The sequence below is a fragment of the Dipteris shenzhenensis genome, chromosome 18 (assembly GCF_047967505.1).
Source record: "Dipteris shenzhenensis isolate YYH24624 ecotype China chromosome 18, Dip_SZ_1.0, whole genome shotgun sequence".
Lineage (NCBI taxonomy): Eukaryota > Viridiplantae > Streptophyta > Polypodiopsida > Gleicheniales > Dipteridaceae > Dipteris > Dipteris shenzhenensis.
The window spans coordinates 20,018,454-20,033,886 of NC_141613.1; the positions used below are offsets into that span (position 1 = coordinate 20,018,454).

At 40.9% G+C, this 15,433-nt stretch overlaps 1 protein-coding gene across 1 annotated transcript; it reads right to left on the minus strand.

The window, feature by feature from the left end:
• Positions 1-378: 378 nt before the first annotated feature.
• Positions 379-1,936, minus strand: LOC147890924 (peroxidase 53-like). Its single transcript, XM_087389364.1, has 4 exons — positions 1,764-1,936; positions 1,218-1,409; positions 966-1,131; positions 379-797 (listed from the first exon to the last, which is right to left on the minus strand). The coding sequence occupies exons 1-4, from the start codon at positions 1,809-1,811 to the stop codon at positions 379-381; spliced, it is 825 nt and encodes a 274-aa protein (XP_087245490.1). The 5' UTR covers positions 1,812-1,936.
• Between the last annotated feature and the right edge of the window lie 13,497 nt (positions 1,937-15,433).

A 15,433-nucleotide genomic window follows, 5' to 3' on the forward strand; every position in this document is an offset into this window, starting at 1 on the left:
AATGAACAGATCAAGCTCCTTGACTTCCATTGCAAATGCACCTTTATATTGCTTGATGTTTACAATGGCACTCAGGCTGGATCAGATGAAGAAAGCCTAACAACTGTTTTGGATCGGGTGAGCTAGCCATGGAGCTGATGTGGAAACAAGCTGAGCTGGCACATGATCGGAGGGGTCGTCACACTATATATAGAAAATTTTTAAACTGTTATTCTTTTGGGAATTTTTTTAAAATAAAAATTATATGTAATGTTTTTGGAGAAACAATTTAAATCAACTTATCATAAATTTTTTGTACGTGGCCCACCACGGGTTCTACACTGGTTCTTTCTAGAGTTCAAAGTTGGAATTACATTTCAGAAGAATTCTCTCCACGTGCTAGCCGTTCACCTTCCTACAGTTCAATCTAATCTCTCCCTGTGTGCCTGTCAGCGGGCTGATATTCCCCATGTTCACCATCGATGTTGCGAATGCGCTGAAGAAGCTGCTCTGGCTGCCGCTGTACGTGTTCACGAGAGACACAGTGCTTGATCCTGACGTCGAAAACAGCTCCTGATCGGATTGCAGTAGTCCTTCTCCGTTCTGCAGGTTCACATAATAGTTGTTGTCGAACGTGTCCTGCGTGGTTGGATCCAAGGGAGACAACGCGTTTGGGTCTCCCCCGCTTTGTGGGCACGTGCTTTGCAGAGTCGTGAGATAGGAAGAATTCAAGGTTGGATCTGGACTCCCTGTGCCGCTGAAGTTGTAAAGCCGCGAGCTGAAGACTGTGCAGCGGGCTCGCCCGATGGTATGAGCACCTGTGAGCAGATTAGAATTTCTCAGTGCATTATTATTCTGAAATCCTTGAGACTGACCGACAACATAGCGTTCGATTGCAGGAGAGTCACGACTCACCACACAAGATGGATCACTTCAAAATTCAAAAGCGAGAATTGTAGATGATATTTGATTACACAAGGAGTAACCTGAAAGAACAACTGCATCTTGTGCGGACAAGCCCACATTTGTAAACTTGCCAATGACAGTGTTTATATCTGTATTGGGTGCCGGTAGGTCTTGTGCGGGTGCAGTAGAACTCACAGTCGTTGCATCTCTTCGTCCCAGTTGGACCGTCCATGAAGGGCCTCCAGCCTGTGAAATTTCGTCCTATTAGCCCAGTCTGCGATTTCTGTTCAACTTTCTAGAACTAATTATACTTGGTGAGTACGTTTGCTTACGCGAGTGACAGATGCGTTAGCTGCAAGAGCTAAAATATCTGCACACGACACGGTTGCGTTACACACAGCTTCCACTGCAGACTTGATGTTATCCACCACATCGAATCCTCTTACAGAATTGTTGTTAGGAGGAGCGGTCTTTTCCCCTATCGTAGTCGCAGTGTCGTCCAGTAGAATCGATCCGTCACAACCCTGCCAGTACACAAGCCGATATCAGAGAATCCGAAGCATCTTTCGTTGCAGAGGGCATGCATGGCTAAAGCTACCGACTAGCTCCCCTCGCCCCGATCACAGTTTAGTTTGAACGCCGCAATGGAAATGTAAGACTTGAAATGTAAGGCTCGTGATATATTCTTAAAGCCAACATGTCTCAGGCCCGTGTTCCTTCAAATGCATGCATGCCTTAGTGGGTACATAGGAGACTCTTTGTTATCAGAAAATATAGGGTAGAGTCTAGACAAACTGATGGACATCAATAGCAACAGTCTGATCTGCGCTTGTAACTAAATAATACATCTCGATTCAGAAGTCAGAATGTTAACGGACATTGACAAAGCAATCATGGAAATGTAGTCGCAGCAATGAAGCAGCCATTCTAGCTTCCTGTTGGACTGCCTGTTGTACAACTTGCTCTACAACTGTTGCAACGGTTGGACAAGAAGTAGCGTAGAAGGTAGCGCTAAGCTGCGCATATGTTTGCGAAGATAGAAGGAGATACAAGACGAAGCAAAAATATAATGCTACTGGTTTTGAGAAACGCTCCATTTCGAAAGTGAGCTGTGACCTCCACAAAAGTGGGTAGACGTATGAGAGAGCGAGCTCGCTTGACAAGAACAACTAATTGGACATGGAAATTCTTCTGTGTCTTTCCCCATGTCAGAGCTTCAACTATTTATAGGAAGGGTTACATCGATCAGGAAAGCGCGTGACGAGTCCTGTAGCGATTAAAGATTCACTTGCAAGAAAATTGGTGTTCTGTCGTCCGCCGCTTGGAAAGACTTCAGGGTCTTCGTTGGCTAGTCCTGTAACAGAAACGAAAGTTAAAAAAGATTGAGACAGGGCACCATCGAGTATCTCGGCAGTCAAGTGGTCTAGAACATCTCGAATATAATTTGTCCTGTGTAAAACATTGCCTAAGTGAAAAAGGGTTGGAAATCAATCAGTCAATACGCTATTGTTGGCTATGCGTTACGCGTTTGAAGCTCTTTATTTTCGCTTAGAACTGTTGGCTGCGATCCAGCAAAACAATGCATATGATTATTCCTGTGATAGAGCCACAGGGTCAAACAGTCTATACGAGGCTTGGCTTGGAAGATGGGAAGGCCAAAGTGAGCCGATTATCGTTAATATTTCAAGAAAGTGCAACACGACTTTAAAGCTGGAAAGTCGTTTTCCTGCGCCTCATTGTGGTTGTGCATGGCCGCAAGAAACAGCATTGTAAATTCGTCGTAGTTGCTGTAGTGTGAACATCAGTTTGTTAAGGGTCGAGTTTGCCGATTGCTTTCAGTGGTTCAGGGTGAGGAGGCAGTGTGCAAACAGGCTGCGAATTCGTTGAATATAAGGGTTACGAAGTTCTTGTCCAAATGAAAAGTTTTGCAACCGTCTTTCAGGCTAGAATCCAGCTCTAGACTGTCGCGCGTCGCCGACCTCAAAGACCACATCAATCGGTGCTTGTCCAACCCTCTACCTAACCGCACGACGTCGATCGGACCATCTACAGCTGTTGTACTTGTACAAAGTGCTGTATATGTTATTCCATGTAATTGCCCATCATAGAGTGACAGAACTGATTTACGATCACCGAACTCGTCTTCAACATAGATGTATAAGAATACGTGCAATGAAGGCCATAATCATTCATGTCTTTGTACGATAAGACCTCACACCGGCCGTCCACAGCTCTCATCGTTTAGCTTTTTTGACCTTGGCAACATTTAGAAAACGACCACAACTATTCTTGCAAGTAATTATAATACACACGCGTCTTGACAAATGTGCCCACCTCCAGAGTCCTGATTGTCAAACACCCTTCGTTCATTCCCCGCGGCCACCTTATTTCCTTCCTCTTTCGTTCTCCCATGAGATCACTGTTTTTTAATCTTTGCTTAAGAACTAGCTATTACAAAAAGCGTGCTCTATCTTATAATATTACAAAACAAAGTATCAACGAATTTTCTCCTAGCTTTTCCTAGATATTATTGCTCCTAAGTGCAAGATCTTTTCATCCACATCATATGCGTATTGACTTTGTTCCCTCATATGGAACTTTTGACAACTTCCTGTATAGAGACCATCTTTCAAACGTCAACATATTTCTCACATGAATTCTAAGCATATTTTCCTTCTAATCTAGGGGATTGAATTTCCCAAGTAAGATCATAATGCATTGTTTTCTATGAAACTTGGTGCTCATTTACAAAACAAATGGGGGAAATCTATTACCTACATAGAAAATGAAGCATCCATCTAGGAAATACTATTCCATATCCATGCATTACTTATGTATGTATGTAGAAAAGGCAACATTGATCTAAGGAACAAGGGGAGAAGTCTATTATGTATACTAATATGAAACCCGTGGCAAGCCACAAAATATTGTGATGTGAGGTGATGCACAAATCAATGGTTATGACAAAAGAATCAAGCCTTCGGTACTCTATCCTGACACTTGCATCTTCTCCTCAGTCACAAAGACCTTATAATCTACTCATATGCCTCTACAACTTCTTACGTTTCTATAAATTCCCATTCACGTAGAGTCCTCTCATTGATGTACAACCTTCCTCTCATGATCTAATTACCATGTCTGCGCTACCCATGGCTGCCCCACCTACATTGCTCTTGGTCCTCATCCTTTCTGCTGCCACCCTCTCCTCGCCTAGCTTACTGTGAATTTCTACCATTCTTGCCTCAATGTCGAAAGCATCGTGCTAGAGGTTGTTCATACTGCCATTAACGATGACCCTACTATTCCCGACGGCCTTGTTGCATGGCTTTGGTGTTATTGACAATGCGAAAAGAAGCTTGAGGCTGTATGTACAATGGTGGTGTCTTGTGCTGACATCTTGGCCATTGTACCGTGAGACATCGTGGTGCTGGTGAGCAGCCACCGTTGCATAAGCAAGACAAATAATTCATTTCTCCCTTTCACTTATCTTGCCGTAGGAATCAATTCAAACATTGGCTACATTAACAGATTACAGGAAAAAATATGAATCTTGTAGAGGTCCATTGTTCCTTCACGCTGTGCTGGAAGCATCTGATTGATTTCATGGATAAATTTGTAATTTCAATGAAGCATCACTACGCAAGCAGATCTTGACAATGTCTAGATGGATGAGACGGTAATACAAAGGATCTTGTTTTGACCCAGGTCGAGAGAATGTAAGGATTGGTCGTGAACTAATATTGTCTTCTTGATCAATCCACCGATTGTGGACCTGGACATGCTGGAGATTGGTACCGGAGGATTGACCACGGAAAAGATCATTCGTATTTTAAAGAAAATTATAATCGTTTGAATTGTTAATTCGATCTCCTTCCAATTTGGTTAGGCTCCTCTCCTCATAGGTTGTGACGTCCGCAGTGTAGAAACCAACAGGTCGTGCGCATAGGTAGAATAGATTGTTATATTGATTTGTGAATGTGTCGAATACATAGTTCTTGTGGATGACGGTTACCAATCGGTGTGTACCTCTTGGCATCACCTTGTGGGTGTGTGTGTGATTGAGAGGTTAATCGGTACTCTTACTTCCTATACTCCGGAGCCCTTAAGATCATTAAGGTCTTAAGAGTAATAGAGTGTGAAACTTTATTTGAAGTGAGATGGAGCCTTGTTGTACTGCTTCACCATTTAATCTATATGCTATAATGTATACAAGTATGCAACTTATATTCTATCCCGGATCCACTGATGTCATCCTAAGCAATACAGACATGATTGTTGTAAATCAAGGTCTTTCTTATATCATTTTGACCCTGTGTTAGCTAAAATGAGATGGACTGCATTTACATAATCTAAGTACTTATGTTGCACACAAATTCACTCGGAGCACACCGCATGTGCTTTAAAGATACATGAGGACAAACTTAGTTTTATTGTGCTATTGTTAAATTACTAACATATGAATAGGAGTACTTACATGGTGGGTTTTCGCAGAAGTATGGCCTTGGGCATTGTCGGGGGGGGGGGGGGGGGGGGGGGGGAGGGGGTTTGATAATTACACAGCTCTCATAAAAATACAATGATGAACACCAACACAGCACTCACAAACCATCTGGCTACCCCAATTGTCTTCAAAAACAACCATTCGTCATGGCTAGGATCCTCTCCAGGACACCATGGTATCACATCTCACCCTCAATAAATTTTGGCTTCTATGAACGGGCAATTTGTTTGAATATCCACCCCGTCATCTCATAGGAACGGAAACAATGATTATAGCCTCGATCTCGTAGCTTGGTGAGTTTAGATTAAATAGATGAGAAAAACTAAGGTACAATTACAAAATCAAAGCCTTTGAATGGATCTTCTGATTGAGAAATTGAGCCTTTGAATTGATCCCAATTGATAAATTGAAACATTCGTCCCAAATGTTTCTCAATAAGACTACACATGTCAATTAGAAAGTCCATCAAAACCCATCTCCCAAGTTCAAAAAATCTCTTGACTACTATCCTTGTACACATGATTACATAACTTGATGAAAATGACAGGGGATCAGTAAGTCGTGTTCGAAATTCTTTTATCCTACGTTTCAACAAAGGACACATTGGATGACCTATCCATAAATGGTAATTTTGGGTTAATACATTAAAGCGAAGGATCAGCAAGCTGTGGGTTTGTGCATCTCTCTATTTTTTCTCTCTAATCCTTACATTGTCACATCATTCCCATATAGGATCGTCCCTCTTCTTTTTATCTCTTATCTTCATTATAGCATCATCCCCTACAAAACAAATGGAAGGAGAAGGAGGATTGAGGATCAAGATGATCCTCCTTCAACTCCTCACTTGTTGATGTTTGCTTGCTGCATAGAGGCTCACACCAAACTCAAAGGTTTGATAGAGCTCTTGCTCAACTAGAACTTGTTCATTGGTATACCAATTTCAATTCACAATGTGTCTTGAACTTTCAAATCATCGAGCTTGCGTACAATCAACGTGCTAGAAAACGCCTAAAATCTTGCATCCATTACCTCTCTTTCATTGGAAGGGAATTGCTATCTAGTCCTCTGCCTCCATGGCTCAGGAGCTCGCAAGGATTGAATTTGCTTCTGTTGGCAACCAATCCATTCACATGTAGTGTTTACAAGGAGGTTATCCTTTCCAACTTTTATTTCTCTTGCCCTCCATTGTGGAATTTCCAAAAGCTCATCTTCTCTACATCTCTTGTTTGTAGTCCCATACCCTTCCATCCATGCTAATGGCTCAAGCATGTTAATATTCAAAACCATAAGACCCAAGTAGCATGTAAGTCATAGTATACCTCCAAATTGGCCTTCCAGTGGAATCCCTCCCTTCCTCTTGCATGTGTCAAAACCTCAAGGCCATTGTCAACGTTCTATAAAAAGAGTTTGTCTCTCCTAGGGTTCCTAAATGGCATCTGATCCACCCTTGCCATTTCTTGGCTATGGATTTATGGACAAGTCGTAAAAGGCTAGTAAAGGGCATGGAATAGCGGACGACCCTGGCTTGTGTTCTGGACAACATGGAGGAGGTGTGTAACGGGGAAGATCTTTTTAGGAAAATTCACTTGCAAGTTGTCATCACCATGGACTTATTGTACTTCATGTTAACCCTTTCTCCCCCCATCTTCTATTCTCTTCAAACTTATTTTCATTTTTCATTCAATTTGCCTCTCTGACTATCTCCTTCTTGCTCCAATTCGATTTGATCCAATTCCACCATTTGCTTCCTTCTCATCATTATCACTACTCAACCTTTCCATTAGCTAGCTTGCCAGATCTATCCACTCGCATCCTACATCAAACTTCCTCAAAGCATGTCATGTTGAACACCTATTTCAGTAATTTTGGACTTTTTCTGTTATTTTTGGACGAAGCCCAAAAATCCTTCCCAAATGAAAAGTTTACTTTGTGAAAATATCCTTCCCAAATCAAAATTTTACTTTCTGAAAATATTCTTACCAAATCAAAAGTTCACTTTGTGGCACTATCATATTCACATAAAAATATTGTTTTTTCAATCTATACTTTTGCACCAACATGCAAGAATTTGAAATAATCCTATATTAGAAATTCTAGCTATACCTAAGTTATTTGTTAATTTAATTATTTTTAATATTTTTCCTTGACGTGATAAATTTATAAATCCATGAAAGGAGACTTAAATATTTCATGAAAATAACATTGTCACTCGCAATATGTACAAAAATTTTAAAACTTTTAATAAATAGAAAAAAGACATGATGTCATAAGACCCAAGTTTTGTATGAAACCAAAGAATTATAATAGCAATTATAGCTATCATTATATGATTACATTGAGAGATGTTGCTCTCAGCTAGAGTCTTTATATCCAAAATGATATAGATTGAACATATGTTTACAATTTAAATTGTTGCTCTTAAAGAGCCTCAATTCGTGCCATCTGCATAATTTGACTCCCCATTGTCTTATTGCTCAATGTCACGATAGTCCCTTGCCAGGTGCCATCTGCCTTAACTCCCACTTGTCTTGCCAAGCCTTGACCCTTGGGTGCATTGACTCCCCATTGTCTTATTGCTCAATGTGATAGTCCCTTGCCAGGTGCCATTTGCATTAACTCCCTATTGTCTTGCCAAGTCTTGACCCTTGGGTGACATTCAGTGCGTATTTTGACTCTCATTTGACATAGGAGGTAATGACTCTGATTATAATTGTTTTGAATTGGCTTCTTGCCTTTTGCAAGCAAGCTGTAGTAGCAACAATTACATAAATATTAGTCTCTTTTTAATAATCTACTCATTTATTATAATTTTTAATTAGTACTTAATTTATTGGTGGGAGAAGTTATCCGATCAAGTACTCATCAGATGGACACGCCAAGTTATCCTTTGCATGGTCAATCGAGCATTAAATACTATTTTTGCTCTAGTGTCATGCACATCCGTAAAAAAACACGATGCTAGGTATGTTATCTGATCAAGTACTTATGGGATGGGCATGCCACTTTGCATGTAAGTAATTTCCACCTAGTTGAAGGTGCTTTGCATGGTCGATCGAGCATTAAATACCATTTTTGCCTTAGTGTCATGCGCATCCGTAAAAAAACACATTGCTAGGTGTGTTATCTGATCAAGTACTTATGCGATGGGAATGCCACCTTGCATGTAAGTCAATTCCACCTAGTTGAAGGTGTGTGCAAAGTATTGTGCCCATCGGATATGCTTTGCATGGTCGATCAAGCATAAAACACCGTTTTTGCCTTAGTGTCATGCACAATCATAAAAGAACATGGTCCTAGGTGTGTTATTCAAACAAGTACTTATCAGATGGGGGCTCCACTTTGCACACAAGTCCGTTTCAACTAGGTTAAGGTGCGTGCAAAGTATTGTCACCATCGGATATGCTTTGCAAGGTCGATCACACATTATACAACGTTTTCTCGGTAGTGATATGCACATCCGCAAAAAAACACGCCTTTAGGTATGTTATCTGACCAAGTACTTATCGGATGGGTGTGCCTCTTTGAGAACATTTCAATACCACCTAGGTTAAGGCGTAGGAAAAGTATTGTGCCCATCGGATATGCTTTGCATGGTTGATCGAGCATTAAATACCATTTTTGCCTTAGTGTCATGCACATCCGTAAAACAACACGATGCTAGGTATGCTATCTGATCAAGTACTTATGGGATGGGTGCGCCACTTTGCATGTAAGTAAATTCCACCTAGTTGAAGGTGTATGCAAAGGATTGTGCCCATCGGATATGCTTTGCATTGTCGATCAAGCATAAAACACCGTTTTTGCTTTAGTGTCATGCACAACCATAAAAAAACACGTCCTAGGTGTGTTATTTAAACAAGTACTTCTTAGATGGGGGCTCCACTTTGCATGCAAGTCGGTTTCAACTAGGTTGAGGTTCATTCAAAGTATTGTGACCATTGGATATGCTTTGCATGGCCGATCATGCATTATACACCATTTTTCCCTAGTGATATGCACATCCGCAAAAAAATACACCCTTAGGTGTGTTATCTGACCAAGTACTTATCGGATGGGTGTGCCTATTTGAAAACATGTCAATGCCACCTAGGTTGAGGTGTGAAAAGTATTGCGCCCATCGGATATGCTTTGCATGGTTGATCGAGCATTAAATACCATTTTTGCCTTGGTGTGATGTACATCCGTAAAAAAACATGCTACTAGCTATGTTCTCCGATCAAGTACTTATGGGATGGGCATGCCACTTTGCATGTAAGTCAATTCCACCTTGTTTAAGGTGTGTGCAAAGTATTATGCCCATCGGATATGCTTTGCATTGTCGATGAAGCATAAAACACCATTTTTACTCTAGTGTAATGCACAACCATAAAAAAACACGATCCTAGGTGTGTTATTCAAACAAGTGCTTATCGGATGCGGGCTCCACTTTGCATGCAAGTATCTTTCAACTAGGTTGAGATGCATGCAAAGTATTGTCACCATCGGATATGCTCTGCATGGTCGATTACGCATTATACAATGTCTTTCCAATAGTGATATGCACATCCGCAAAAACACATGCCATTAGGTATGTTATCTGGCCAAGTACTTATCGGATGGGTGTGCCTCTTTGAGAACATTTCAATACCAACTAGGTTAAGGCATAGGAAAAGTATTGTGCCCATCAGATATGCTTTGCATGGTCGATCAAGCATTAAATACCATTTTTGCGTTAGTGTCATGCACATCTATAAAAAAACACGCTGCTAGGTGTGTTATCCGATCAAGTACTTATGCGATGGGAATGCCACTTTGCAGGTAAGTTAATTCCACCTAGTTGAAGGTGTGTGCAAAGTATTGTGCCCATCCGTTGTGCTTTGCATTGTCGATCAAGCATAAAGCACCATTTTTGTCTTAGTGTCATGCACAACCATAAAAAATCACGGTCCTAGGTGTGTTATTCAAACAAGTACTTATCGGATGGGGACTCCACTTTGCACACAAGTCCATTTCAACTAGGTTGAGATGCTGCACAGTATTTTCACCATCCGATATGCTTTGCATAGTCGATTATGCATTATACAACATTTTTCCCATAGTGATATGCACATCCACAAAAAAACATGCCCTGAGGTATGTTATCACCAAGTACTTATCGGAGGGGTGTGCCTCTCTGATAACATTTCAATACCACCTAGGTTAAGGCATAGGAAACGTATTAGGCCCATCAGATATGCTTCGCATGTCGATCGAGCATTAAATACCATTTTTGCCTTAGTGTCATGCACATCCGTAAAAAAACACACTGCTAGGTGTGTTATTCGATCAAGTACTTATGCGATGGGAATGCAACTTTGCATGTAATTCAATTCCACCTAGTTGAAGTTGTGTGCAAAGTATTGTGCCCATCGGATATGCTTTGCATTGTCGATCAAGCATAAAACACCGTTTTTGCCTTAGTATAATGCACAACCATAAAAAAACACGGTCCTAGGTGTGTTATTCAAACAAGTACTTATCAGATGGGGGATCCACTTTGCATGCAAGTATCTTTCAACTAGGTTGAGGTGCGTGCAAAGTATTGTGACCATCGGATATGCTTTGCATGGCCGATCATGCATTATACACCGTTTTTCCCCTAGTGATATGCACATCCACAAAAAAACACACCCTTAGGTGTGTTATCTGACCAAGTACTTATCGGATGGGTGTGACTCTTTGAGAAAATTTCAATACCACCTAGGTTGAGGCGTAGGAAAATTGTTGTGCGGATCGGATATCTTTTGCATGGTCGATCGAGCATTAAATACCATTTTTGCCTTAGTGTCATGCACATCCGTAAAAAGACACGCTACTAGCTATGTTATCCGATCAAGCACTTATGGGATGGGCATGCCACTTTGCATGTAAGTCAATTTCACCTAGTTGAAGGTGTGTGCAAAGTATTGTGCCCATCGGATATGCTTTGCATTGTTGATCAAGCATAAAACACCGTTTTTGCCTTAGTGTCATGGACAACCATAAAAAATCACAGTCCTAGGTGTGTTACTCAAACAAGTACTTATCAGATGGGGGCTCCACTTTGCATGCAAGTATCTTTCAACTAGGTTGAGGTGCGTACAAAGTATTGTGACCATCGGATATGCTTTGCATGGCCGATCATGCATTATACACCGTTTTTCCCCTAGTGATATGCACATCCACAAAAAAACACACCCTTAGGTGTGTTATCTGACCAAGTACTTATCGGATGGGTGTGCCTCTTTGAGAAAATTTCAATACCACCTAGGTTAAGGCGTAGGAAAATTGTTGTGCCGATCGGATATCCTTTGCATGGTCGATCGAGCATTAAATACCATTTTTGCCTTAGTGTCATGCACATCCGTAAAAAGACACGCTACTAGGTATGTTATCCGATCAAGCACTTATGGGATGGGCATGCCACTTTGCATGTAAGTCAATTCCACCTAGTTGAAGGTGTGTGCAAAGTATTGTTCCCATCGGATATGCTTTGGATTGTCGATCAAGCATAAAACACTGTTTTTGCCTTAGTGTCATGCACAACCATAAAAAATCACGGTCCTAGGTGTGTTATTCAAACAAGTACTTATCAGATGGGGGCTCCACTTTGCACACAAGTCCGTTTCAACTAGGTTGAGATGCGTGCAAAGTATTGTCACCATCGGATATCCTTTGCATGGTCGATCACACATTATACATCATTTTTTCAGTAGTGATATGCACATCTGCAAAAAAACACGCCCTTATGTATGTTATCTGACCAAGTACTTATCGGATGGGTGTGCCTCTTTTGGAACATTTCAATACCACCTAGGTTAAGGTGTAGGAAAAGTATTGTGCCCATCGGATATGCTTTGCATGGTCGATCGAGCGTTAAATAACATTTTTGCCTTAGTGTCATGCACATCCGTAAAAAAACACGCTGCTAGGTGTGTTATCCGATCAAGTACTTATGCGATGGGAATGCCACTTTGCATGTAAGTCAATTCCACCTAGTTGAACGTGAGTGCAAAGGATTGTGCCCATCAGATATGCTTGCATTGTGGATCAAGCATAGAACACCGTTCTTGCCTTTGTGTCATGCACAACCATGAAAAAACACAGTCCTGGGTGTGTTATTCAAACAAGTACTTATCAAATGGAGGCTCCACTTTGTATGCAAGTCCTTTTCAACTAGGTTGAGGTGCATGCAAAGTATTGTCACCATTGAATATGCTTTGCATGGTCGATCATGCATTATACAAGGTTTTTCTAGTAGTGATATGCACATCCGTAAAAAAACATGACCTTAGGTATGTTATTTGACCAAGTATTTATCCGATGGGTGTGACCCTTTGAGAACATTTCAATACCACCTAGGTTAAGGCATAGGAAAAGTATTGTGCCCATCGGATATGCTTTGCATGGTCGATCGAGCATTAAATACCATTTTTGCCTTAGTGTCCTGCACATCCGTAAAAAAACACACTGCTAGGTGTGTTATCCGAACAAGTACTTATGTGATGGGAATGCCACTTTGCATGTAATTCAATTCCACCTAGTTGAAGGTGTGTGTAAAGTATTGTGCCCATCGGATATGCTTTGCATTGTCGATCAAGCATAAAACACCGTTTTTGCCTTAGTGTCATGCACAACCATAAAAAAACACGGTCCTAGGTGTGTTAATCAAACAAGTACTTATCGGATGGGGGCTCCACTTTGCACGCAAGTTTGTTTGAACTAGGTTGATATGCATGCAAAGTGTTGTCACCATCAGATATGCTTTGCATGGTCGATCACACATTATACATTGCTTTTCCCCTAGTGATATGCACATCCGCAAAAAAACACGCCCTTAGGTGTGTTATCTGACCAAGTACTTATCGGATGGGTGTGTCTCTTTGAGAAAATTTCAATACCACCTAGGTTGAGGCATAGGAAAAGTGTTGTGTCCATCGGATCAGATATCCTTTGCATGGTCGATCGAGCATTAAATACTATTTTTGCTCTAGTGTCATGGACATCCAAAAAAAACACGATGCTAGGTATGTTATCTGATCAAGCACTTATGGGATGGACGTGCCACTTTGCATGTAAGTCAATTACACCTAATTGAAGGTGTGTGCAATGTATTGTGCCCATCGTATATGCTTTGCATTGTCGATCAAGCATGAAACACTGTTTTTGCCTTAGTGTCATGCACAACCATAAAAAAACACAGTCCTAGGTGTGTTAATCAAACAAGTACTTATCAGATGGGGGCTCCACTTCGTACGCAAGTCTGTTTCAACTAGGTTGAGATGCGTGCAAAGTATTGTCACCATCGGATATGCGTTGCATGGTTGATTATGCATTATACAACATTTTTCTGGTAGTGATATGCACATCCACAAAAAAAGATGCCCTTAGTATGTTATCTGACCAAGTACTTATCGGATGGGTGTGTCTCTTTGAGAACATTTCAATACCACCTAGTTTTAGGCATAGAAAAAGTATTGTGCCCATCGGATATTGTTTGCATGGTTGATCAAGCATTAGATTCCATTTTTGCCTTAGTGTCATGCACATCCGTAAAAAAGCACACTACTAGGTGTGTTATCCAATCAAGTACTTATGCGATGGGAATGACACTTTGCATGTAAGTCAATTTCACCTATTTGAAGGTGTTGCACAGTATTGTGCCCATCAGATATGCTTTGCATTGTGGATCAAGCATAAAATGCTGTTTTTGCCTTGGTGTCATGCACAACCATATAAAACCACGGTCCTAGGTGTGTTATTCAAACAAGTACTTATCGGATGGGGGCTCCACTTTGCACGCAAGTCTGTTTCAACTAGGATGAGGTGCGTGCAAAGTATTGTCACCATCGAATATTCTTTGCATGGCCGATCACGCATTATACACCGTTTTTCCCTAGTGATATGCACATCAGCAAAAAACACACCCCCTTAGGTGTGTTATCTGACCAAGTACTTATCGGATGGGTGTACCTCTTTGAGAACATTTCAATACCACCTAGGTTGAGGCTTAGGAAAAGTGTTGTGCCCATCGGATATCCTTTGCATGGTCGATCGAGCATTAAATACTATTTTTGCTCTAGTGTCATGACATCCGTAACAAAACACGCTGATAGGTATGTTATCCGATCAAGTACTTATGGGATGGGAATGCCACTTTGCATGCAAGTCAAATTCAACCTAGTTGAAGGTGTGTGCAAAGTATTGTGCCCATCGGATATGCTTTGCATTATCAATCAAGTATAAAACACCGTTTTTGCCTTAGTGTCATGCACAATCATAAAAAAACACGGTCCTAGGTGTGTTATTCAAACAAGTACTTATCAGATGGGGGCTCCACTTTGCACGCAAGTCCGTTTCAACTAGGTTGAGATGGGTACAAAGTATTGTCACCATCAGATATGCTTTGCATGGTCGATCACACATTATACAATGTTTTTCCCGTAGTGATATGCACATCCACAAAAAAACATGCCCTTAGGTATGTTATCTGACTAAGTACTTATCGAATGGGTGTGCCTCTTTGAGAAAATTTCAATACCACCTAGGTTAAGGTATAGGAAAAGTATTGTGCCCATAGGATATGCTTTGCATGGTCGATCGAGCATTAAATACCATTTTTGCCTTAGTGTCATGCACATCTGTAAAAAAACACACTGCTAGGTGTGTTATCCGATCAAGTACTTATGCGTTGGGAATGCCACTTTGCATGTACTTCAATTACACCTAGTTGAAGGTTTGTGCAAAGTATTGTGCCCATTGGATATGCTTTGCATTATGGATCAAGCATAAAACACTGTTTTTGCCTTAGTGTAATGCACAACCATAAAAAAACACGGTCCTAGGTGTGTTATTCAAACAAGTACTTATCAGATGGGGGCTCCACTTTGCTGCAAGTATCTTTCAACTAGGTTGAGTGCATGCAAAGTATTGTGACCATTGGATATGCTTTGCATGGCCGATCATGCATTATACATCATTTTTCCTCTAGTGATATGCACATCCGCAAAAAAACACGCCCTTAGGTGTGTTATCTGACCAAGTACTTAT

Excerpts from the sequence above, each read along its gene's own strand:
- LOC147890924 (XM_087389364.1), bottom strand. The coding sequence starts at position 1,811 with ATGGCTGCTTCATTGCTGCGACTACATTTCCATGATTGCTTTGTCAAT. Across the intron at positions 1,410-1,763 it reads TCCATGATTGCTTTGTCAAT|GGTTGTGACGGATCGATTCT; the intron begins GTCCGTTAACAT and ends GTGTACTGGCAG. Across the intron at positions 1,132-1,217 it reads CTAACGCATCTGTCACTCGC|GCTGGAGGCCCTTCATGGAC; the intron begins GTAAGCAAACGT and ends GAAATTTCACAG.